The sequence below is a fragment of the Morus notabilis genome, unplaced genomic scaffold (genome assembly GCF_000414095.1).
Source record: "Morus notabilis unplaced genomic scaffold, ASM41409v2 Scaffold948, whole genome shotgun sequence".
NCBI lineage: Eukaryota > Viridiplantae > Streptophyta > Magnoliopsida > Rosales > Moraceae > Morus > Morus notabilis.
Genome location: NW_010362042.1, coordinates 278,715 through 300,646, shown reverse-complemented (window position 1 = coordinate 300,646; position 21,932 = coordinate 278,715). Strand labels below are relative to the sequence as shown.

General features: G+C 33.9%; 3 protein-coding genes across 4 annotated transcripts; 2 read left to right on the top strand and 1 right to left on the bottom strand.

Moving 5' to 3' along the window:
* The first annotated feature begins 759 nt into the window (after window positions 1-759).
* Window positions 760-11,693, top strand: LOC21401146 (truncated transcription factor CAULIFLOWER A). 2 transcript variants are annotated; one of them, XM_024167506.1, is made up of 8 exons: window positions 760-1,004; window positions 8,764-8,842; window positions 9,247-9,317; window positions 9,823-9,922; window positions 10,023-10,064; window positions 10,639-10,680; window positions 10,816-10,943; window positions 11,178-11,693. In XM_024167506.1, the coding sequence occupies exons 1-8, from the start codon at window positions 820-822 to the stop codon at window positions 11,287-11,289; spliced, it is 759 nt and encodes a 252-aa protein (XP_024023274.1). In that variant the 5' UTR covers window positions 760-819; the 3' UTR covers window positions 11,290-11,693. The 2 variants fall into 2 exon arrangements, with proteins under 2 accessions (XP_024023274.1, XP_024023273.1); XM_024167505.1 differs by having other exon boundaries at window positions 11,175-11,693.
* A 994-nt stretch (window positions 11,694-12,687) lies between these two features.
* LOC21401145 (probable E3 ubiquitin-protein ligase HERC4) lies at window positions 12,688-17,263 on the bottom strand. The gene is made up of 9 exons (XM_010101004.2): window positions 17,079-17,263; window positions 16,438-16,698; window positions 15,939-16,132; window positions 15,800-15,847; window positions 15,118-15,190; window positions 14,694-14,865; window positions 13,781-14,212; window positions 13,512-13,703; window positions 12,688-13,051 (listed from the first exon to the last, which is right to left on the bottom strand). Exons 2-9 carry the CDS (start codon window positions 16,688-16,690, stop codon window positions 13,000-13,002), a joined length of 1,416 nt encoding a protein of 471 aa, XP_010099306.1. The 5' UTR covers window positions 16,691-16,698; window positions 17,079-17,263; the 3' UTR covers window positions 12,688-12,999.
* Window positions 17,264-18,162: 899 nt separating this feature from the next.
* LOC21401144 (uncharacterized protein YwbO) lies at window positions 18,163-21,734 on the top strand. The gene is made up of 8 exons (XM_024167523.1): window positions 18,163-18,221; window positions 19,354-19,519; window positions 19,617-19,736; window positions 19,819-19,862; window positions 20,299-20,424; window positions 20,601-20,685; window positions 20,958-21,014; window positions 21,435-21,734. Exons 2-8 carry the CDS (start codon window positions 19,373-19,375, stop codon window positions 21,513-21,515), a joined length of 660 nt encoding a protein of 219 aa, XP_024023291.1. The 5' UTR covers window positions 18,163-18,221; window positions 19,354-19,372; the 3' UTR covers window positions 21,516-21,734.
* The last annotated feature ends 198 nt before the right edge of the window (window positions 21,735-21,932 follow it).

Here is a 21,932-nt window from a genome sequence, read left to right as displayed (position 1 = left end):
ATAATTTTAAATTTATGAAAATAAACAGTTAATTAAAAAAAAAGCGAAGACCAAAAGAGAGGGTAAACGCCGTCTTGGTATATATGGGGAAGACTCAGCTGACAAGATCTCTTGTACGGACCCCTATCTTTAATATCTGTGGCTCACATTAATGCTCTCATCACACCCTTGACCACTAGATTATCACTTCTCTCTCTCTCTCCTCTCTCTCTCTCTCTCTGACTTTTCTGCTCACTACTATTTGCCCTTTTCCCCGCATATAGGCACAATTCGACCCCTTCGGCCTTAAGTTTAATCTTCCTCAAAAATTTCCGCCAAAAAAGAAAAAGAAAGAAAGAGAGAGATTGTTCCACAAATTTACCAAAAAAAAATACTAGGCCATAGCTCAAGTTATCGCTAGTACATCCCCATTAAACACTAGAAAACAAAAAACCACAAAAACAAGCTTACCCCACAAGTCACAACAGTACTTATTTAGAGTTTTCCTTGTCTTCTTCTTCTTCTTCTTCTTTCTCTTCCTCCTAATTCATCATATGCTTATATAGCTTCTTAGTTGTACTGATTAAGCAGTTATTAAAAGATGACCTAATTAACTTAGCTAGCTAGCTAGCTATCCAGCTAGGGTTAATCCTCTCAACCTGATCTCTTCTTCTTTCTTCTCTCTCTTTTTTTTTGTTTACTTTTTTTAAAAAAAACAAAAAATCCTTTTATTTCTTAGCTTAGGATTATTTTCTTCTACCCCTTTCTTTCTTTCTTTTTTCAAATATTTTAACTAAAATAAAAAAGAATTTAAAAAAAAAAAAGATTTAAGAGATCAGAATGGGGAGAGGTAGGGTTCAACTGAAGCGGATCGAGAACAAGATCAGCAGGCAGGTGACATTCTCAAAGCGACGGTCGGGATTGCTCAAGAAAGCTCATGAGATTTCCGTGCTTTGCGATGCCCATGTTGGTTTGATTATCTTCTCCACCAAAGGCAAGCTCTTTGAGTATTCTTCTGATTCCAGGTATTTATAACAACATTAATTTCTATTTTATGTATCTATTATATATTATATGCTTTGGTTTCAGTAATTTTAAGGAGAGAAAAAAAAATTGGTTTCCTTTTTTAAGCTTATCTATATCTACATATGTATATATATATATATATATATGTATTTTATATTTCGTCTGGGTATAAACATGTTTAGCTATTTTTATCTCCAATTTTGCTTATGCTGGCTAGTAATACTATATAATTGAACGGTACTTTCCATAGTACTGGCTCTACGCCAAAAATCTTCAATCCTCTTCCTTTACGGAAAATAGCAGTCTGTTGCCGCTACACTTTGCACGCCATGATCCCTCTCTCTGTCGTTTTCTGTGTATGCATATATATATATATATTTTACATACACATATATATACATATGGTGCATGTGTATATATCTAATGTGTAACTTATTACATTACATGTCATAAAGTACACCAGTATTATTGTTCCTTTGCCCTTTCCGTACTACCATTTTCAGTTTTCTGATACATAAATTTCTAATGACCAAATGTAGTAAGTACATACACGTCGTTAAAGAAGTTATTGAAAAAAATAAATAAATAACGATTGCCTTGGAATTTTTCTTTCTTTCTTTCTTTTTTCTTTGTACAAGGCATGTTTTTGATAGACATGGCATTGGAGTTATTGGTCCTAATCAGAAGTGGGAATCGTCTATGAAAAATTACCAAAAGAAAGAGAAAAATATTCATCATCATCGTATGCAGTGTATTTCAAATAGTTCCAATTACCGAAAAAAAAAAAAGAGAGAGAAAATATTTAATTCTTGATTAGTACTAGTTTTTGCTTAATGTGAATACTACTACTAGTAGTTGTACTTTACAGCTTGTTATTTTCCAGGTGTCGGACTTTGGGTGAGGGTTCTTGAGCCACGTGTCATTAGGCGTGGCGTTTTGGTTTTGCAACCTAGTATTTTGTGTAAATTAATGTTCATAGGAATTATTAGGAAATCCTCAATGTTATAAGTTAGTAATGTAAGAAAAGTTGATGAGAGAGGCTAAACGGCGTTCTGATATATAAGTTAGTTATTTATTACTTCCACAAAGATCTTCCACTTACATCTAGGGACATTGTTTATACGGTAATTTTACCATTATATTTATATTAATATGAACATTTTTTAATATGCATTGATCTATAAAGTATCTTTTTGATATATGCTTACAATAATTTCAGTAATTAAAGAGGTAAATATTAATAGAAATGATCACTATTATTGCATGAGATGCTCGTTTTTTTTTTTTTTTTTTTTTTTTTTTTTTTTTTTTTTTTTTTTTTTTTTTTTTTTTTTTTTTTTTTTTTTTTTGTATTTTATTGAACTTAGAGGTGAGAATGATTGGACTTCTAGACCTCAACATTTATAAGAGCGCCTAAAAATATAACTGTAATTAGGCTAAGTTTGCAACAACATCTTTTCTGTCTTATTAGCTCTAGATAGTTTAGTCATTCTAATTTTTCACCATGCATGTTGCTGATTCATGCTTTAACTAGAGTCACTGCTGAGCTGAAGTTTCGATAACATATAAAGATATACATATACCTATATACAAAACTTGCACATAAACAAAGCTATACACGCTGTCAGCCGTTCCATATATAGCGAAATTAACTAATATTATATACTATTATATACATGATCGTTGGGCAAAATATTTGCATATATAATCCTTATAATAAAGAATATATGTTTGTGTGTTGTAGTTTGTATCCTTCATTATATCATCTTGATATATAACTTATTCGTCTAGTACTAAGATTTGGAGTATGCTAAAAGTTATACTTTGATTGCTAAAGAAGAAGTAAGTGCAACCAATTAGCAATCTCACCAGTAAATATATATATATATATATGTATATGTATTAGAACAATTTACACAGCGAAGCTTTGCTCCTGTTAACAAGCTAGTAATATATTTGGCAGTGTAATTTTAGGAGTACTTGATAGGTTTCTAATCTTTGAAAGTATGATTGAATAATTAACTTCCAAGAAATTGTAGTCGAATAGAACCAAATAAAACCAGATTACTAAAGTTAAAAGAAAAAAGAAAGGGAAAAAAAAAGATGTTTTCTCATTTTCTTAACAAAAATATGAAAATTCCATTAAAAAAAAAACAAAATATGAAAACAATTTTAAGCACACTCCTACACCCACACAGCAGAATAATAAACTGAAACAAAAATAATAGAAAAATAAAAAAAATAAAGATTTAAGTGGTTCGGAAAAATTTCCTACATCTATGGGAGATGGAGAAAAAAATTCACTGATAATTTCAAAATTACACACTCATACAACTTTCTCACTTTCTCTTTCTACCCAAAACCTCTTACACTCTTGCCTATCTCTCTCCTCGCTTTTCTCTCTCTCTCTCTCTTAAAAGGAGACACTTTTTTTCTACATTTTTCTCTAAGCACACGTAAAGGTTTACACAAAAGACTTAGTTATAGACTCCTAATAAGCTATAAAATAACTCTTTCTCAAAAACAAAAAACAATAATTCACTCAAAAAAACACAAAATAGTAACTTTCCCAAAACCAATATGAGGCACGTATCTGATAATCTCCACTTTTACTCAAATTATCTCAACTTATACATTTGGGTATTTAATCTCGACACCCATCATCGCACACCCCTCATGAATGGGATGACAAGAATGCAAACTTCAACAAGATTAAACATGTGTCAAGTTCAAACTTGACACGAAAAACTGTTTTCTTCTTCTTCAAAGCATCTTCACTGCCATAAGTCTTCACCATCTTACATTTATTGTCTTCACCTACTATCAACATCTTGTTGCACTCTTTTTCTTTTGCAACTTCTTTCACAATAGAAGAAGACTCTTCGTGGCTTGGCTCCACCTTCATAGCTCCACTTACAATTGTCATCTCAATTAGCTTATACAAGCTTTTCACTTTTTCACCCTTCATGGCTACTAAATCACCTCTCTTGACTTGCTTAAAACCATCATTCACATAGTATTCACAACTCAAAGTGTCCAAAGCCCCCAAAGGAATCAAACTTCTACTTAGTTGAGGAACATGCCTAACATTTGTCAATGTCCTCACAACTCCATCAAACATCTTCACCTTCACAGTGCCTATTCCAACAGCTTTAACAGTAGAATCATTGGCCATAAGCAAAATACTAGCATCACAGGCTTATAGGAATCAAACTACTCTTTATATGGACACATATGAAACTGACATCCAGAATCCAAAATCCAAGACTCAAAATATTTTCATCAATAATAACATAATAAACATCATCTTCAGTGTCATACTTATCACCAACAACATTTGCATAATCTGAAGTCTCTTGGGGTTCTTGTTTTTCTTTTTCTTCAAAGTGCTTCATCAGTTCTTCACAATTTCTCGTAATATGTCCCTACTTATGACAATAGTAGCACTCAATATCCTTCCTTGGACGGGATTGGGAACAATCATCTTTCTTATCATAACATCTCCCTCATGACTTGCTCCTATCCCTATTCGAATCTTATCGTGCCACTAAAATTTGTTCAGTATAAGACATACTACTAGGTTTTTTCATATTTACAGTCTCAAACAGAGCAGTTGACACCTCATCCACAATCAACGTAATCTTTCCAACTAAAAGTGTAGTCACCAAAGTCTCATACGATTTGGGTAGGGAGGCTAACAAAATTACCGTTCTATCTTCCTCATCAATTTTGACCTCTACACTTAGGCTTCGTTCATTTCAGTGATTCGAGTTCTCAATTTCAGTTTTGCTACAGTTAAAAGCTCTCACAAAAAGTCACACCTAATTTTTTTGCTACTGTTAAAAGCTCCACATAAAGTCACATCTCAACTCGAATTGAAAACTAGAATCGGCGAATTGAATGAGGCCTTAATAATTGAGTTATGCACTTATTAAAATTATTTATATAATTCCTAATATCAGTTTCCTCATCCATCTTTAACTCATACAATTGCTTCTTCAAATATAGTCTATTTGTTAGGGATTTCGACATATAAATTTTTTCTAATTTTTTCCATAACTCAGAAGGAGATGTTTCATTTATAACACTATATTTCAGTTCAGGAGCGAAACTTAAACGAATAGTGCTTACCACTCTCGCTTCCAATTCTTATCAATCTTCATCTTTCATCTTTTCTGGTTTGTTTCCTTGCAACGCTTTCAATAATCCATGTTGAATTAGAACATCTTAAATCGTGCATTATTAGATGCTGAAATTGCTTTTTCCGTTAAATCGCTCAATTTACTCAAATTTTATCTCGGACATCATCTTGACTTTTTTTCCTCAATCTTCACCACAGTCCTAATACCAAGTGTTCGAGAAAAACACAAATAAACTAAAACAAAAATAACAGAAAAACAAAGAAGACAAAGGCCTCATTTATTTCACTTATTCGAGTTTTCAATTCTAGGTTTCTACAGTTAAAAGCTCTCAGAAAATGTAACATCTAACTTTTTTGTTACAGTTAAAATCTCTCCGAAAATATCACATCTTAACTCGAATTGAAAACTCAAATCCACGAAGCGAACGAGGCCTAAGATTTAGGTGGTTCGGAAAAATTTCCTACGTCCACGGGAGAGGGAGAAAAAATTCACTAATAGTTTCAGAATTACATTCATACAACTTTCTCACTTTCTCTCTCTACCCAAAACCCCTTACACCCTTGTCTATCTCTCTCCTTGCTTTTCTCTCTCTCTCAAAACGAGGCACTCTTTCTCTGCACTTTTATCTGAACACACATAAAATTTTACACAAAACACTTATTTATAGACTCCTAATAAACTATAAAATAACTCTTTCTAAAAAATAGAAATGATTAGTAACTTACCCAAAAAAACACAAAATAATAACTTTCTCAAAATCAATATGAGGCACTTACCTAACAAGAATAACCCAAATGAGATTTCAAAACCATTTTCAATTGACACACCTCGGAAAACATGAAATAACTTTTCTAAAATTCTACCAAACGAGCTCCTTAGTATTCACTTCTTTCATTCTTTAGAGCAGGTAAGAAACCAATTTGAATATAGCTCCCTTCCTAACAGTTCAAATTTCAGAAACGTCTAGTCATTGCTTAATGAAAATGTTTTAGCAAATGATTACGCAAAACTTCTGGTTGTTGTACTTAACATGGTATAACATGATTTGCTTCTAGATTTAAATACCTGTAAATGTGATCTAATGGATCTTCTAAATGAATATTTTGGCTTCTATATGGCATACAAATCCCACTTCCTAGTATCCTATATTATCATATATTTTGGACAAAACGGTGATGGTTTAACATTCAAATTCGGGTTAAGTTGCACTAAGAGCTCCCTTATAAATATTTCAAACTAAATGGGCATTGATTTCTAGTGATATCTAAAACCATTTAGCATAATTTGATTGTTTGAAATATAGCTAGGACTTTTCAGATAATGTAGTCAAAAGGATGCCATGTCAGCTATATGCTATATGTACTAGCTAAGTTACCTTCCTTTCACTTTTAAAATTTATATTATTTTTTTTCTCACTAAGTGATGCAGTAGTATAATTGAAAGTACCTTGATGAATATTATCTTTATATTATTAGTATCATTTTTTTTTTGTTTATCCTAGGATTATTATGATTTTAAATTTAGGATTATTTTTACTAATTTAGGAGTTACTTGCTTTCAAATTAGAAATTTGACTTGCTTTCGAATATTACCTTTGGTTTTGTCTCGATAAATAGGACATGACTTCATTACAAGTTCATTTTGGAAGGATTTCTATCAATAAATTTTGGTTAGCGTCTTTACTCTAACTTGTTAGAGTGCAATTCTCAGTATTCTCTAGAATCAATCAGTTTTGGTTGTGTCCCTGTTTTTCTGACATTTATGAGAGAATTAACAAATTAGTAAATGCCTTGTTATACGATATTCTAACTGAATCAATAGATTTTGGAATGGTTGTAACCCTTGTGGACTCTTAAGTGTTTTGTTCATCGATTAAAGTGACAATTTCATCGTTGTTGAAGCACGATTTCATCCCTCAATCTCAACCATACACGTGCCAACTTAGACCGGCTCTAGCCACTGGGACAAGCCAGCAAGACCCGTGGTTAGCCATGATCAGATCATGACTACAACTATAAGAATTGAATACTTGAGGCGGGAGGAAATCTGATCATAACCTATCAGAGAATCTGACTTCTCAGAAAGACATCCAGAGAATCACCAAGAATCTTCTAGGAGACAACTTAAGATCTTAACAACGACTCGAATTGATTGCAGTTTCTAACAACAAACGACGACTGCAATATGAATTAAAGTTGTCTAATTTCAAGATAACAAAAGTATCTTCAACATTCGGATGTCGAATCATAGTCATAATAAGGAAATTAGTGCAGCAAGCATTTTCCATTAAAGAAAGGACACATTGACAAATTGACATCCATTCACGTGGATTTTCACACCTAAAGTCGCCCAATTCTCATCCGTATCTTTGCAATTACAGATTACTTCTCCATTATTCTCATTTTTAAGCTTTCTTAAGCTCTCTTCTTAAGCTTTCTATTAATTTTATGCACTTTATTCAATCGTTCATACGCTAGATCAATCCTAAGCATCAAATCCGAAATCCAACAACATCCATATTAACCTAATACAGCTTGACTATAGATTTTACCCTCTACAATTCTTCTATTAATTTTTTCCTTGACTACAGATTGCACCGGGCCTAGTGCTAAGAGCTCTGAAAGATTTCTTCCGCTTTTGAATTTCAGAACTCTCGTACTGACACATCTTTCATTCTCTTCACTTCATCTTTTTGCTTTTTCTTTTTAAAATTCTATACTTGGTGGCAGTCACTTTGCATGAAGCATGTATTTATTGACTTAATTTCACTTCATTCGTGAACACTTACGCAGTGGCGCTCTTCGTGTTTATCATGTGTTGTTTGAAAATCTAGTAGATGTTCGGACAAAGCCGTAATGTACACTCATTTTCTTTCACTCAAGACTAAGATTGGACTCTCTGACCGGAGCTCCATCTTAAGAAGACATATCGAAAAAAATAACAATATTTTTTATAGTTACCTTTTATTTTGAAGTTTAAATTATTTTTTAATCATCAATTTGAATTCAATTAAGATATAAGTCTTTAGTTTAAATTAAAATTCAGAGTGAAAAAGGCAATGCCATGATTTCTTCCCCTCTCCTAAACTATCTTTCATATGAAAGAAAAAAAGAGCAAGATAAATGATAAGATTTCTTGGGTAGGCAAAAATTTTCTAGCTATTATTGTAAGGGAAGGACTAGTGTGTGTGTAAAATGTGCGCTCGTATAAATTTTTTACTCGATCATGAGATTAAGGCGGGTTGTTGTTGTTTGTTGATGTTGTATATAGTTATAGTGTGTTGTTTTAACACTCATATAGTCATACTCACATCTGAAGAACCAATTAATGGAACTATTTGCTTAGGATAACATAATTTATAGTAGTCATCACTTTACCTTCATCCATGCACGTTCCTTTGTCATACTGCTGCTCTACTCTACCAAAAATATTATTTGCCACCTATATTTTCTCCTTTCCCCCCCCCCCCCCCCCCTTTTCTTTCAGTATACCGGACCAGCTTTTTTTTTTTTTTTTTTTTTTTTAATTCCTTGTTCATCATTGGATAATGAATTCTTTTTTCTGTTTTCTTTAGTTTTATGTTTATGATCCCAATTGATGTTTTCTTCTTGTGAAGCATGGAGACAATCCTGGAACGGTATGAGAGATACTCATGTGCAGAAAAGCAGCTTGTTCCCACTGCTTCTGAATCTCAGGTGTTAAATATATATGTCCACCTTACTGCTTTTCGATATTGTACTATGAAGACCAAAATTAATTCTCACTCTCTGTAACTTAAGTTTCTTAAGTTATTCTCAGAAAAATAAAATCAAGTTTCTTAATATTAACATGTTTAGAATTTAATCTCTTTACGCTCAAATTGCTTCTGGATTTATAATTAGCTTGCATTTTTAAACATGCGCATTCTTTTCCTGTCCTTTTTAAAGTCTTTCCTTATCCGCCTATGTTACATTATGGTTTATAGTTAACATGGCCTATATATATGTAAGCATAGAGAATTGAAATTTCGTCATGATGATTTTCTAAAGAGAACGTATGATGAGAGATTAAATATGACTAATGACGAGCATCCTAATAAGAGCCACTCTTTTGAATGTAGGAAAGCAGCAGCTGGACTATCGAACTCCCTAAGCTCACGAATAGAATGGAAGTACTCCAAAGGAACCTAAGGTAGTACTTGTCTTCATAACTAATTGATATCATATGCCGATTAATAACTTTTGAGTACATAGTGTACTATAATTAAGAGCGTTTTCAATGTAATGTTAAATCGATATGCCAAAGTCAAATATATATTTTGGCATTTGAGCAGAAAAATATTCTCTAATACAATGTTATTTTTATGCAAAAGAAGTATACGGATCAATTAAGTAAGAGTGTGTTAGGATCCTGGTTGAGTCCCAGGACTCAACCAGGATCCTAACAGAGTGACACATATCATCGGACCATGCGTATGCTGATTATTGCATATACATGTATGGTGTATTAACCAAACTGATTGTTGCATGTATCTAGATATCATACTAAAGATATCAAAAGGGGTTGCTCCTTGATCACTGCTCTTTTGGCACCAAGATAAATGCATCAGGTTTTATGCATGGATCTTGAATGGGGTTTGAAACATGCCAACAAATATTAAAAAAAAAAATGATATTAGTATTGACTTCATACGTAGGAACTCTATGGGGGAAGATCTAGACCCCTTAAGCTTGAGAGAACTTCAACATCTAGAGCAACAGCTTGATATAGGTCTTAAACGGATACGAACAAGAAAGGTAATAGCATGACCTTATTACATAATTTCATGTTACTTCATGATATACATCTTCAATGTTTTCACTTGGGACTTTCCTTGCTTGCTTGTGGAAATCACAGAACCAACTCATGCTTGAAGCCATTGCAGAAATGCAGAAGAAGGTAGGTGCATGTTTGGATGTCGGTTTTCTAATTGTATATCGAGTTTGGTTGCTCGCTAGGTACTGCCTAATTAAGTCTGCAATAGAAATGTTTCAAACAATGACGTTTATTGGCAATTAGAAGCATATGCAAACCATCTTATTGCTTTCTTCATAATTCAAATTCATTGGGTCATTTTCCTGGTTTATTGGCTGTCTCCTGTCGCATTTTGATATCTCATTGAATTGCTTACGTATTTTCAGTATTTAGTACTTATTATGCGGTTATTTTTCATGATATGGTACATTTGTATCGGAGAGACAGCCAATGAGACAGCAAAATGAGGACAATGGATTTGGACTCGTTTCTTCAGTTACCTTAGTCATATGAGCAACCTAGCTATATAAGTTAATACTTCATATGAGGAACAAGTCTATCATTGTCAAAACTCAGCTGATTCAGTCGCCATGATAAACAAGTTCTTTCCTTTCTAACTTTCACTGTGGGTAGTACTGGAAAATAGTTCTAATTTATTTAAGTTAGAAAAAATTAAAGGTTCTTGAGTTTCTCAGCTCACATTGTTAGCTTATGACAGGCAAAAGCATTGCAGGAGGAGAACAACCTCATAACGAAAAAGGTGCTGTTTGTTTGTTGCACTGTCCAACAAAATATTGTTCTTTAAACTTGTACAGCTCTTCATGTGTGTGTGTGTGCGCGTGCGTATATATATATATAGATAGATATAATATTGATTGCCCTAAATATGAAACAGCTGAAGGAGAATGAAAATATGTTAGCCGAACGCGCAAACTGGGAGCAGCAATGCAATAATATTAGTGGTCCAAACTCAACCACTCCATTGCTTATGGCGCCACATCCAAGACCCCCACTTCCTTCTCAGTATATATCTCATTCACACTTTCAAAATTTTCATTCCCATATGATAATATAACAAGCATATATAATGTAATGTTGGTTTTGAAGTTTGTAAATGGTGAAGTCATTTGTGCAAAGAACCTTGAGCAACCTCAAAGAGTTACAAGTCCAAAGGATTTTTCGTCACATAATAAAACCCTTTTGGTTACGTATAATGAGCTAATTTAGAACTAATTATGCGTATGAATTGTGCAGTAGTGGGGCTTTTCAAGCAAGCGGAGTCGTAGAAGAAGGTAGTGGATATCAAACTCGGCCTACGACGAACAACACTCGCATACCTTCATGGATGCTTAACCATCCGAACCAATAGCAAACTAATCGCAATCACTTGGGTTTTTTTTGCCCTCCCCTTCATTTCTCGGCTAATGAAGTCGCATAATTAAAGATCATGTCAATTAGTTTTAATAAACTCTACTGTGAAGCCCCATTCTTGTTGTGACAACATAAAACCAAGAACGAATGTCTTGTAAATTTAATTTGTCTCGTGAAGTTTTTTAGGGGTATAGAATTTAAGTGGGAATGTGCCAAATCCAGGGATACATTGGTCCTATCAGGGTAGTTACGCTGTAAGTTTGGAGGAAGCTTTACTCCCTCACCTGTAATGTGTTCTTAGCATGCATTGATTTTGCAAGAAATTGAAGAAATATGCCCACATTTATTCTGTGGTTGTACAAATGTTAAACTATCAGCATTTTGTGTATTTATTTCATTGAAAACGCCCTTGAAAGTCCAAGAGCAATAGCGGTGTGCTGAGACACTTTTCATAAGCAACCCACTTCTATTTTCTCGGTAGCCCTAATAAAAAAAGTGAAAGTAGTAGAAAGTAGGTCAATATGAAAAGCTTAAGAAAATATATAGGTTAATTTTTAGTTATAGAAATTAATAGGTCATAATTTGTCAAGTTATGGTTCATAACCAGACAAGTTATAGACAAACTTGTCAAGTTATGGTTCATAGATAGACAAGTTATGGATAAAAATCATGAATTATGGACAATAACTTGTCAAGTTATGGTTCATAACCAGACAAGTTATGGATAAAAACAGTAATTTGACATATTTATTAACTTATGTAAACTATTGACCTATTAATTTTAATTCATTACAAGTCTTGACCTATTTTCCTCTCCAAAAAAAAAAAGAAAGAAAAACACTTCAGTCGTGTTTGAAATTGATCCCGTTTATTTCACGTTTTTTTTTTTAAAAATGAAAACGTTTTCAAAACGGCGTTTGGCGCAATAAAAACAAAAAACGGAAATCAAAACAATTTTTTAATTTAGTGTAAAATGAGAAAAAAATGAAAAATGTCTTTTCATCGTTTTTCATATTTTGTTTTTATTTTCTCCTCTCGAGCAAAGAAAAAGAAAAATATTAATGAGGTTTTTTATATTGAAAACAATCTCTTGATAAAATTACCAAACACATTTTTAAAAATAATTTATGTCTGAGATTAAAATTATTTTCATTTTCACTTTTATATAAAAAATAAAATTATTTTAAAACGAATTCCAAACACGCAATTTAATTTTCTCGCAAGACAACAAAATCTTATTTTTATGTAGCAACATCTCACGAAGAGTAGTTTAAAAAGTAATACCCGAATTCCCAACAAAGATACTCCTGAAACCCATTTTTAAATGACAGAAACCACACAACATGATGTCCTTATCATTGACTACTAAAACATGTGAAGCATCCAAGGAAATAATTTTTCGCACGTTACAAATGTTCGAGTTCATCAACCTACAGAGTGCACATGATGTCTGATGAGCATTTAAATACAGCGCCATGACTGCAATGCAATTTTTGAAATAAAGGTTTACAATGTGTATCGGCGTCTATGGGCAAACTGTTACGAATCACACAAATCAGAATGTGTCTAGTTCGTCCGGATCATAAATACCAAGTAGCAGTGGTATTACAAGTACACGAGCCTTAAGAATGTAATTTACAATTTTCAATTTGAATTATTAACCAGATTCGTAGTATAAATGAAAAATAAATCATTGAATTCTACAAGATCAACTGTTCTCGTCTTCATATCCATAATCGCCACCATCAAGCATATGCTCCCTGTACAAAAAGATTAACATGGCCTTTCATCAAGAATAGAATAAAAACGAATTGCACACCAAGAAAATGCAACAAGAAGCTCCTTGAGATGATATGCATAACAAGACACAATTTTAAACAATCGTCAAGTGACTTAATACTTTAGAGTAGTAGGTGAAATTAACGATCCAAAAGCCAAAGCTAAATGTAAATACATTTAACATATCCATCTAAAACTCATAAACATCAGAAAAAGATCATAATATGAGAAAATTGGATCCCCCAAATATCAAGCAACTCGTATTAAAATAGGACAATATGAGGTAACTAAAAATGTGATGGGAAGTTCACCTTTGTCCCATTTTCTGCATTGTTATATGTCTTGCAGCTTTCTATAAGCAAAGAAATGGTACAAAAGAAATAAAATGTGGATCCAGAGATGAATTTGCACACTATCTGCATGTGTTATAGAAAGCAATACCTTAATCTTTCACAAAGGCGTGCTAAAGCATCTGCACCAGTTCTGGATGCAACGTCCTCAATCTGAGAAGCATTTCTCAGAGTTGCTGAATCTGCCAGCTTGAACTCACACAACTCCTTCAAAGAACAAGCATCGGTTAAAACAGCAGAATGGCCACCACCAGCTGCCAGTTTCCGAACCTCCCCAATGCACCTGCAACGAGCGACCTTCATTAATATAGGAAGCCAGATAACTAAGAAAAGCTGCTGAGGGATCTAGTTTCACAATACCAATCAATTGGTGATGGATACCAAGCATAGTTAGATTTCTCATTAGCCGCCTGACCATAGCAATTGTAGCCCCATCCATGAATCCTTCCATCTCTAGTGGACATAAGCGTGTGCGAGTGTCCACATGCAACAAGCTGCACACCAGTTGGAACAACCAAAGCGGGAATGTTTCCCAGCAATGACTCAGACTCGCAAAGACTCAATGAAAAGAATCCAGAATGGGGCCCCAGGCCTAATTGCCCCACTTGACCACCGCCCCAAGCATAAAGAGCTCCTTTTTTTGTCACAGCACATGTATGCACACCACCACATGCTACATCCTTTATGAATATCCCATCAAGCGCAACCACTCTCCTTGGTATTAACTCTTTATCGCCAGCCTGAAGGGAACAATGCCCAAGTTGACCCATGTTCCCCAACCCCCAAGTATACCTACAAGGTCCAAAGCAAATTATTGTGATCAATTATGAATAGGAAATAATATTAGATCAAGAATGTAGCTTTTATAATTAGCATTGCTCTTCACTAGTGGTCATTTTTATAGTAGAGCAATCACTAACAGCTAAGAACAATTCTTAATGAGTTTTTATGTCATTATCCAGCCCTCAACATATAGTCATAGTTCACTCAGCATTGATTAAAAAGAAAAATAAATCTTTTGAAGTGTAACACTGCAAATATGAGTACTTATAGAATCTATATTTTGACAGTAGGAATAACACCGCAGGGAAGAGGGGACTTGCATGATGACATGCACCCAATTTCCACGATATCCTCTCCTTTATTCAGATGTGAGATTCCCATAGAAGATTTTTCTAAATCTTCCAAGTAACATGTGCCATGCGGATAACCACATTCTCATGCCTAAATGTAGAACCTAGTCTCCATTTAAGAAGTCCCTCACTACACTTACACCTCGCCATTTTCAGATATAGCCGCTGTGTGGTACTCCCCGCATGACACTCGGGTAACCTTCACAAGCTCAGGGGCTTCATCAAGGAACTTTGCATAAGCATTTATTATACGAGCCCCCTGTAAGCCTTCACATGTAATTCCTCTGCCAAGCTGACCATTTTCATTGTAGCCTGGTTTATCCAGAACACTAATTAAGTACCAATAATAATGGCAGGAAAAAAAAAAGAGAAAAATAAAAATAAAAATAAAAAAATAAAATAAAGGCGAAGGTTTTCTTTACTAAAGCAGTATAGTTTATCTACCACAAATTTGCACAAGCACAAACGAATACACAAAGAAACTTCTTCCACCAAATTGGCAATATGTAATTACATTTGGAAATCTAAAATAAAGAAAGCAAATGACTAAAGATTAACAAATACCCCAAGCTTGCAGCAGGCCATCCTCTGATAGAGCCACCACATGAGCTGCCCCACAAGAAACTTGACAGATAATCTGTATTTAAAAAAAAAAAGAAAAAAAAAAGAAACAAAGAAAGCACGAGAAAAACATGGTCCTTATCATAATAATAGCAATAAGTAGACCAAATTTATTCAGCTCAAGCTACTGAAAGCATTCATACAGGTACCAATGCTACCATACTAGCATTTCATTTGTAAGAATTCAACTTACTCCTCTTTTAACCAAATTAGAAAAAGTTTCTAACCATTGTTGCACCTACTCAAAATCCAAGTGAAGGGAGACGCCAACAAAGGAACATAACTTTCAGTTGATACAGTTTGAAGACAAAAAAGGTTCGTGAAAAACTAAAGAGAAAATGAAAATTCTGAACAAAATGTTCAACTTTATAAAAGCTACCACGCAATGTTCTTGACAAAAGCAATAGGGCCTTCCAGAGTAATTATAGATTTTCAAAAGAAACTTTCCATCTACAACTACAATAAGCTCAATAGCTAATCTAGCATCTATTAAGTCTTGTATGTTGGATTTTCTTTTTTGGGCCTCAAGAATTCCTTTAAATAAATTGATTCAATAACATCACTATGAAAATTCTGATCACCAAGGAAGAATAACCCACCAAAAAAAGCAAACCCTATAGCATACCGTATTTGGAGTAAATGCTCCCCAAAATAAGCGTGGAAAATCCGAGCCCTAAAGACAGAGTAGGGAAAAAGGTTACCGTTTATTACCTGCCAAAAACTAACAAGATAAATGTTTTATTCCAAAAAGCATAAGGTAACACCTGATTTTGCCCCCAAATCCACAGCCTGCTTGGCGAAATAGTTCCATCATTTTCACAAGACTCCGCAATAGCAGCAGTACAATGTGCTCCACAAGATACAGATTTCACAAACTCTGTTTGCAATTGCTTCACTTTCTTTGGATACTTCCTAGCCTCTTCAGTTCCATCTCCCAATTGACCAAACTCATTAGCTCCTGAAGAAACATAAATAGTACCAATTCTTTTATTGCTTATGGCCATAAGTAACAAGCAAAATGTTGGTGGATTTACTCTTTTTCAGCTGGCGCATACATTTTGAAATAAAGAATTAATCATTGAAGAACCGAAAAGGATCACAAAACCAATTAAAGAGATTGCATCCAATCAACAAGTATTTATTTCACTACATGAAACAGATAGAGTTAAGTTATCCAAACATTATTAACTAGTGAAACTTGAAACTTCAGGAAATAACAAATGCTCCTAAAAAGCAATATGTGCAAGTGAAATTGAGCTATACCCCAAGTAAAAAGTGACCCATCTGAGGCCACAGCTGCTGTATGCTCGCGGCCACAAGCGATATCGAGCCAGCATGAGTTAGCCCCGGCCGGGCATCCGAAAAGCTCGGGTGGCAGCTGCTTTGGGATCCTCAATTGGCGTTCTTTTCCCTGCCTACCCGTCTGTCCCGAATGGTTGTAACCCCACACGTAAATTGCACTCTTCGTTGTAAGGCTAAGGGGTCGGGTTATGCCAAAAATTTCATCTACATCCATTTATACCCCTAAGATTACCATATACAAAGATCAGATATTATCAAGCAATCAGGTCAACTAAAAATCTACATTGAACGAAATATTGCTTAAAATAAAAATTAATAATTGGATTACAAACAAATTTTCCAACGGAATATGCAAAGTTTCAAAATGTCAAGACTCGAGATTTACAATCAACATTCCAAAGTTTGGTTTGCTGTGAAGAATGATCAAATTCCCATTCGGAGGGGGAAAAAAAGTAAAACTACAAGCAAAACCGGATGCGGAAGGAATCAGGACAGCCCACCAAGAAAATCCCGATTCTCAGCAATCAAACAAAGCAAATGTGGATGAAAATCACAGAAAGAGAAAGCTGAGTTGGGATTAGAGACAATCAAGAAACACGTACCGGATAAATAGGTAATAATCTGATCCAAGTGAATTTTGCCGCGGAAAATTGCTTGTCGATTGCTAAGCGTATAGAGAGAGAGAAATGAAAGGGAGGGAAAGTGGGGGAGAGAGAGGATTACGGCGTTGTCCCTAGTCGTGACTCGTACCTGATGTCCTCAAATGTGGGAATTGGTTCGGGCTCAAAGTCGGTGCAATATGGTCAATACATCTCAATAAAAATCTGGTCCGAATATTTATTAAATTACATAAAATGAGTTATTTTACACCTTTACCCCTGAATTTATACGCTTTGGTAACCTACCCTCTAAATTTTTAATTTTGATAATTCACCCGTAGTTTGTGAAGTTGTTGTAATGTAATCCATTTTGATACTTTTTATGTCCCATTTTGGTATTTTTTTTCTTTAAATTGGGGACCAAAAATACATTCAACACAAAATTTTAATATCTTAATTCAAACTGTAACATAAATCTTTCAAAAATTTAACAAAAAATCATAAAAATTTAATAAAATGGGATATATTGCAACAGATTGAAAATTTATGGATTAAAATTGACAAAATTAGAAATTCAGCCAAGTTGTCAAATTTTTTCAAATTTTAGGGACAAGTGTGTAACATATTAAAAAATTAGAAGTCAATGGTCAGAAAAAACAAATAATCTGTTAGGCAAATTAGCATCTTCTGAAAAAAAATCTATCACATGATTAGTCGGCTAAAACGTTGCATATGGTACACGAAAAGAGAACGAAGGGATTATAAATTAAGGTAGATTTTTAGTACGTCTGTGTATTAACAAGTTAAATTTTTTTAATTGTTAGATATATATATATTTTTTATTTTTATGTGATTTATACATATCATTGATTGAAGAGATTATAAATTTATTATTCGTTAGTGGAAGCCATCGAACCGTAATTCGTTCAATTTTCCTTATTTTTCTTTTTTACTGAAACAGACAAAATCATTAATAATTTTTGAGGTCCGAAAGCGTTGGAAAAATGCCGTTGGGTAGGTAATGGGAGACAAAAAAGACATGAGATAAACATGTCCCCCCTTTATATAAAAAGTCGTCGTTTCGGTTTTCAACATCTCTCACTACTTCTATTTGCCTCGTCTCCTTCACTTCGGTTTCCTTTCCCGGTGAGTTTTCTATCATACCAAACAAACCCAGATTGCGCTTTCTTGTCTTGTTTAATCCTTTTTATATAATTCTTGAATTGGTAATTGTGTTATCGAGGTATGAAAGGGGTAAAGAAGAAGTCATTTTGTTTGCTTTGTGGTATGGGAAAACTCCCACTTGATGTTTCTGTAGTTTGATTAGCATCTTGTTTCTTTTGGGATTTTCTCTAAATCTGGTTATGCTCGTTAGGATTTTTTTTTTTTTTGAATCAACATGAAGTGGAACAGTTTATCTGTCCTTAATTTAGATCTTATTAATAACACTTAGAAAAGGCAGTATCTTGATAATCAACATGAAGTTGAACAGTTCTCTGTCCATAATTTACAACTTATTAACATTTAAGAGACGTTTGGTTCATGGATTAGAATCATATGATTAGAACTATTTTTTATTTACGTGTATTTTTTGTGAGAAAAAACACTGTAATGAACCGAATCCTCCAACCAAATGTCCCCTTAGAAAAGGCAATATCTTGGTTTCCAAATCACTTTTGAGAAGAATTGAACTTCTTTAAATTAGCATAATTAAATACAAGGAGACTTAAGTGGCCACTTAATATTAAGTAGCTCTTTTTTTCGTGCTTAAAATACCAATGAGATTGTCGAAAATCTCAGGGTCCAATATGCTTTTCCCTTTGTTGAACTCAAAATATGTGGATTTACGGCTCATCTCAGAGCGGTGCCTCACCACTAGGCGACACCCGTATAGATTAATCGTAAGCAGCTTTTGTTTGTGTCATGAATGGGTGAAACTTAGGGAAAGATTTAAAGTCAACTAGATAATAAATATGTCGGAAAAACTGATCAAGGTAAAGGTACTAGAATTTTAGAATAGGGATTGGATTTAAGAACCATTATGCTCTTGCTTTTGCTAATTGGAGTAGTGCTGTATTGTGTAACAGTGAGTTTGATACAAAGAAAAAGTAATTATTTGACACCACTCCAGAGGATATAATTGTTGTATGGCGTGATGTACGTATTAATCTACTGAAATGTGTTTTATTTTCAAGTTATAGTTGGAGAAAATTAGAAAAATATTGCTTGTTCTCTTCTACAGTGAAAATCTTGATCTGATTTGGTAAGTACATTGCAGAAGAAGTGCATGTACGATCATGGCTGAGTCAGATAGTAGTACCAATGCTGGGAAAAAGCTTATTCAAATTGATATCAGCTCAGACACTGTATGCCCATGGTGTTTTGTGGGCAAAAAAAATCTTGATAAAGCTATAGCTGCTTCTAAGGATCAATATGACTTTGAGGTTTTCCCTCCCTATGTACTACTGTTTGTTTGTTGTTAAGCTAACATTTTACATCTTCTTGTTCATGTCTAATCACTTTTCCATTATAAATTTGCAGATAAGATGGCATCCATATCAGCTTAATCCTAATTCCCCCAAAGCAGGTGTTGATAAGAGAGAGTACTACTATGAAAAGTTCGGGCCTCAATCGGCACGGATGGAAGCTCGGATGTCAGAGGTTCTTCTGTCAAACTTGATTCAGCATTAAACACGTTTATTGCATTTCAATCACACTAGAATATAATGCAATCCTTTTACAGGTTTTCAAGAAGATTGGACTGGAATATAGCCTCTCTGGACTAACGTAAGTTATACATGATGATAACCTTTTTTTTTCCTTTTCCTCACTGCATGATCAATGATATTGGTATAAGTACTTTTGTAGAATGTGTAATCTGGAAGCGCTGGGGTGGTGGGGGAATTGTAGTTTTACTCTACCGGCAGAAACTGTTATTTTGACCATTAGTTTAGTTTTTCAACAGTATGATTTGTGAGTGTCAATGTTAAAAATTTACAGCGTGCTGCATGCGACATAAAACTACTTCTACTCACAAATCAGACCGTTGAAAAACTAAGCCAACGGTTAAAATAGTACTTCCTACTGGTAAGAGTAGAATAGCAGTTCTTACCATGAAAGTTCCTAAATAAAGGGCATTTTTCTACCTTTTAAAAAAAAAAAAAAAAAAAAAAAAGAAGAAGAAGAAGATTAAATCCAATGACATTGTCTTGAACTTGCACAGGGGAAATACTCTCGACAGCCACAGGCTTATATATTTTGCTGGGAAACAGGGTCCTGATAAGCAACATAATGTCGTGGAGGAATTGTGCATTGGATACTTCACAGAGGCAAAATATATTGGTGACTGGTAAGCATACCATGATAGCTCTTTGGAAAAAAAAAAAAAAAAAGAAACTTGCTCTTTCACAACATCATTGGGTTGTGGTGTAATTTTGCTTTTTGATGATTTTTCCTCTTTTTTTTCTGTTTAAACAATTTTGTCCCCAAAAATGAGGATCTCAAGATTTTCCAACTTGGCTGCAGGAAATTTCTTGTGGAATGTGCTACTAAAGCTGGTGTAGAAGGGGCAGCAGAGTTTCTGCTAGACCCCAATAATGGGGTCACGGAGGTCTTTTTTCTTGAACGATTTCTTTATAGTTTTATTGAAAAATATGATAGAAGAAAATAAATTTTACAATCAACGAAATTTTAAGCACTGAGATGGCTGTCTGCAATCTGAAAGATTTCATTCTTTTTTCCCTCATGGCCTCATCTGTGTTGATAATCAACCACAGCTCTCTCAATGAGATCTATAGTTTAATTTTTTTTTTTCTATCTTTTTTTTTTTCAAAAAAAGAAAAATCTCTATAACTGAATTTGCTTCATTGTAATCCACCAAAGGTTAAAGAAGAGCTGGAGAAGTACTCAGCAAATCTTGCAGGAGTCCCATTTTACTTGGTAAGTGATTAAAAACCCGTTTATCCAACCTTAGCATCAAACTCGGATCCCTTGTCCACTTTCGGTGTCTCAAAACTTGTCCATACCAATATATCACATCATTAAACTTTTGAAATGCCTTTTAATTGACTTTTATATTTTTTTCTATCTGAGTTAATTAAGTGACGTGATATGAGGTTAGACATCATTTGGGATACCAAAAATTGAACTGGGGATTTGAATCAGCTTAGCATCATTTTTTTTTTTTTTTTTTTTTTTTTTTGGGTTCCTTTTCTTCTGTGTTTCATTCAGCTAAGAGATTCTTTTTGGGATCACCTTTTACTGCTTCTATTCACTGCAGGAATGTTTTTTTTTTTTTTTTTTTTTTTTTTTTGAAGAATGCTAAAGATAGTCCACAAGTAATCTTTGATACTTTGGCAGATTAACAATGGGAAACAGAGACTGAGTGGCGCCCAACCCCCTGAAATATTCTTGAAAGCTTTTGAAGTAGCCTCAAATTGATATGAAACGACACTTGAAAATGCTTATTTTCTGCTTCTATGAAGTTTATCTATTGACTACAGTGTGCCTTTTGCTGTGTCCTGTGCTCTAGCTTTAACTCTACCGTACCTTATGTAATAGAATAAACACATTGAGAAATAACAAAATTTCTGGTTAGATTTGAGTTTGGCAATTGGCATAGATGATGTGAATACCAATATCTAAACTAACGAAACAAACGGGGCCAAAGTTTTACTAGGGCTAGTGATTGCTCAGGATCTTTTTATTTTTTTTAATATATATATATATATATATAAAAACTAAAACTATTTAGAAGATTACACTGGGAGAGAAGGTGCTTCATTTGCCGATTAGAATTCTTCTGATTTGGTCCTTTCTTTTTGATGAATATATATTCTTTAGAAACTTTATCAGGGT

Excerpts from the sequence above, each read along its gene's own strand:
- LOC21401146 (XM_024167505.1), top strand. The coding sequence starts at position 820 with ATGGGGAGAGGTAGGGTTCAACTGAAGCGGATCGAGAACAAGATCAGC. Across the intron at positions 8,843-9,246 it reads CCACTGCTTCTGAATCTCAG|GAAAGCAGCAGCTGGACTAT; the intron begins GTGTTAAATATA and ends TTTTGAATGTAG. Across the intron at positions 10,944-11,174 it reads AGACCCCCACTTCCTTCTCA|TAGTGGGGCTTTTCAAGCAA; the intron begins GTATATATCTCA and ends TGAATTGTGCAG.
- LOC21401144 (XM_024167523.1), top strand. The coding sequence starts at position 19,373 with ATGGCTGAGTCAGATAGTAGTACCAATGCTGGGAAAAAGCTTATTCAA. Across the intron at positions 19,863-20,298 it reads TATAGCCTCTCTGGACTAAC|GGGAAATACTCTCGACAGCC; the intron begins GTAAGTTATACA and ends GAACTTGCACAG. Across the intron at positions 20,425-20,600 it reads GCAAAATATATTGGTGACTG|GAAATTTCTTGTGGAATGTG; the intron begins GTAAGCATACCA and ends ACTTGGCTGCAG.
- LOC21401145 (XM_010101004.2), bottom strand. The coding sequence starts at position 16,690 with ATGGATGTAGATGAAATTTTTGGCATAACCCGACCCCTTAGCCTTACA. Across the intron at positions 15,191-15,799 it reads GAGCATTTACTCCAAATACG|ATTATCTGTCAAGTTTCTTG; the intron begins GTATGCTATAGG and ends TTTTAAATACAG. Across the intron at positions 14,866-15,117 it reads TGGCCTGCTGCAAGCTTGGG|GCTACAATGAAAATGGTCAG; the intron begins GTATTTGTTAAT and ends TGGATAAACCAG.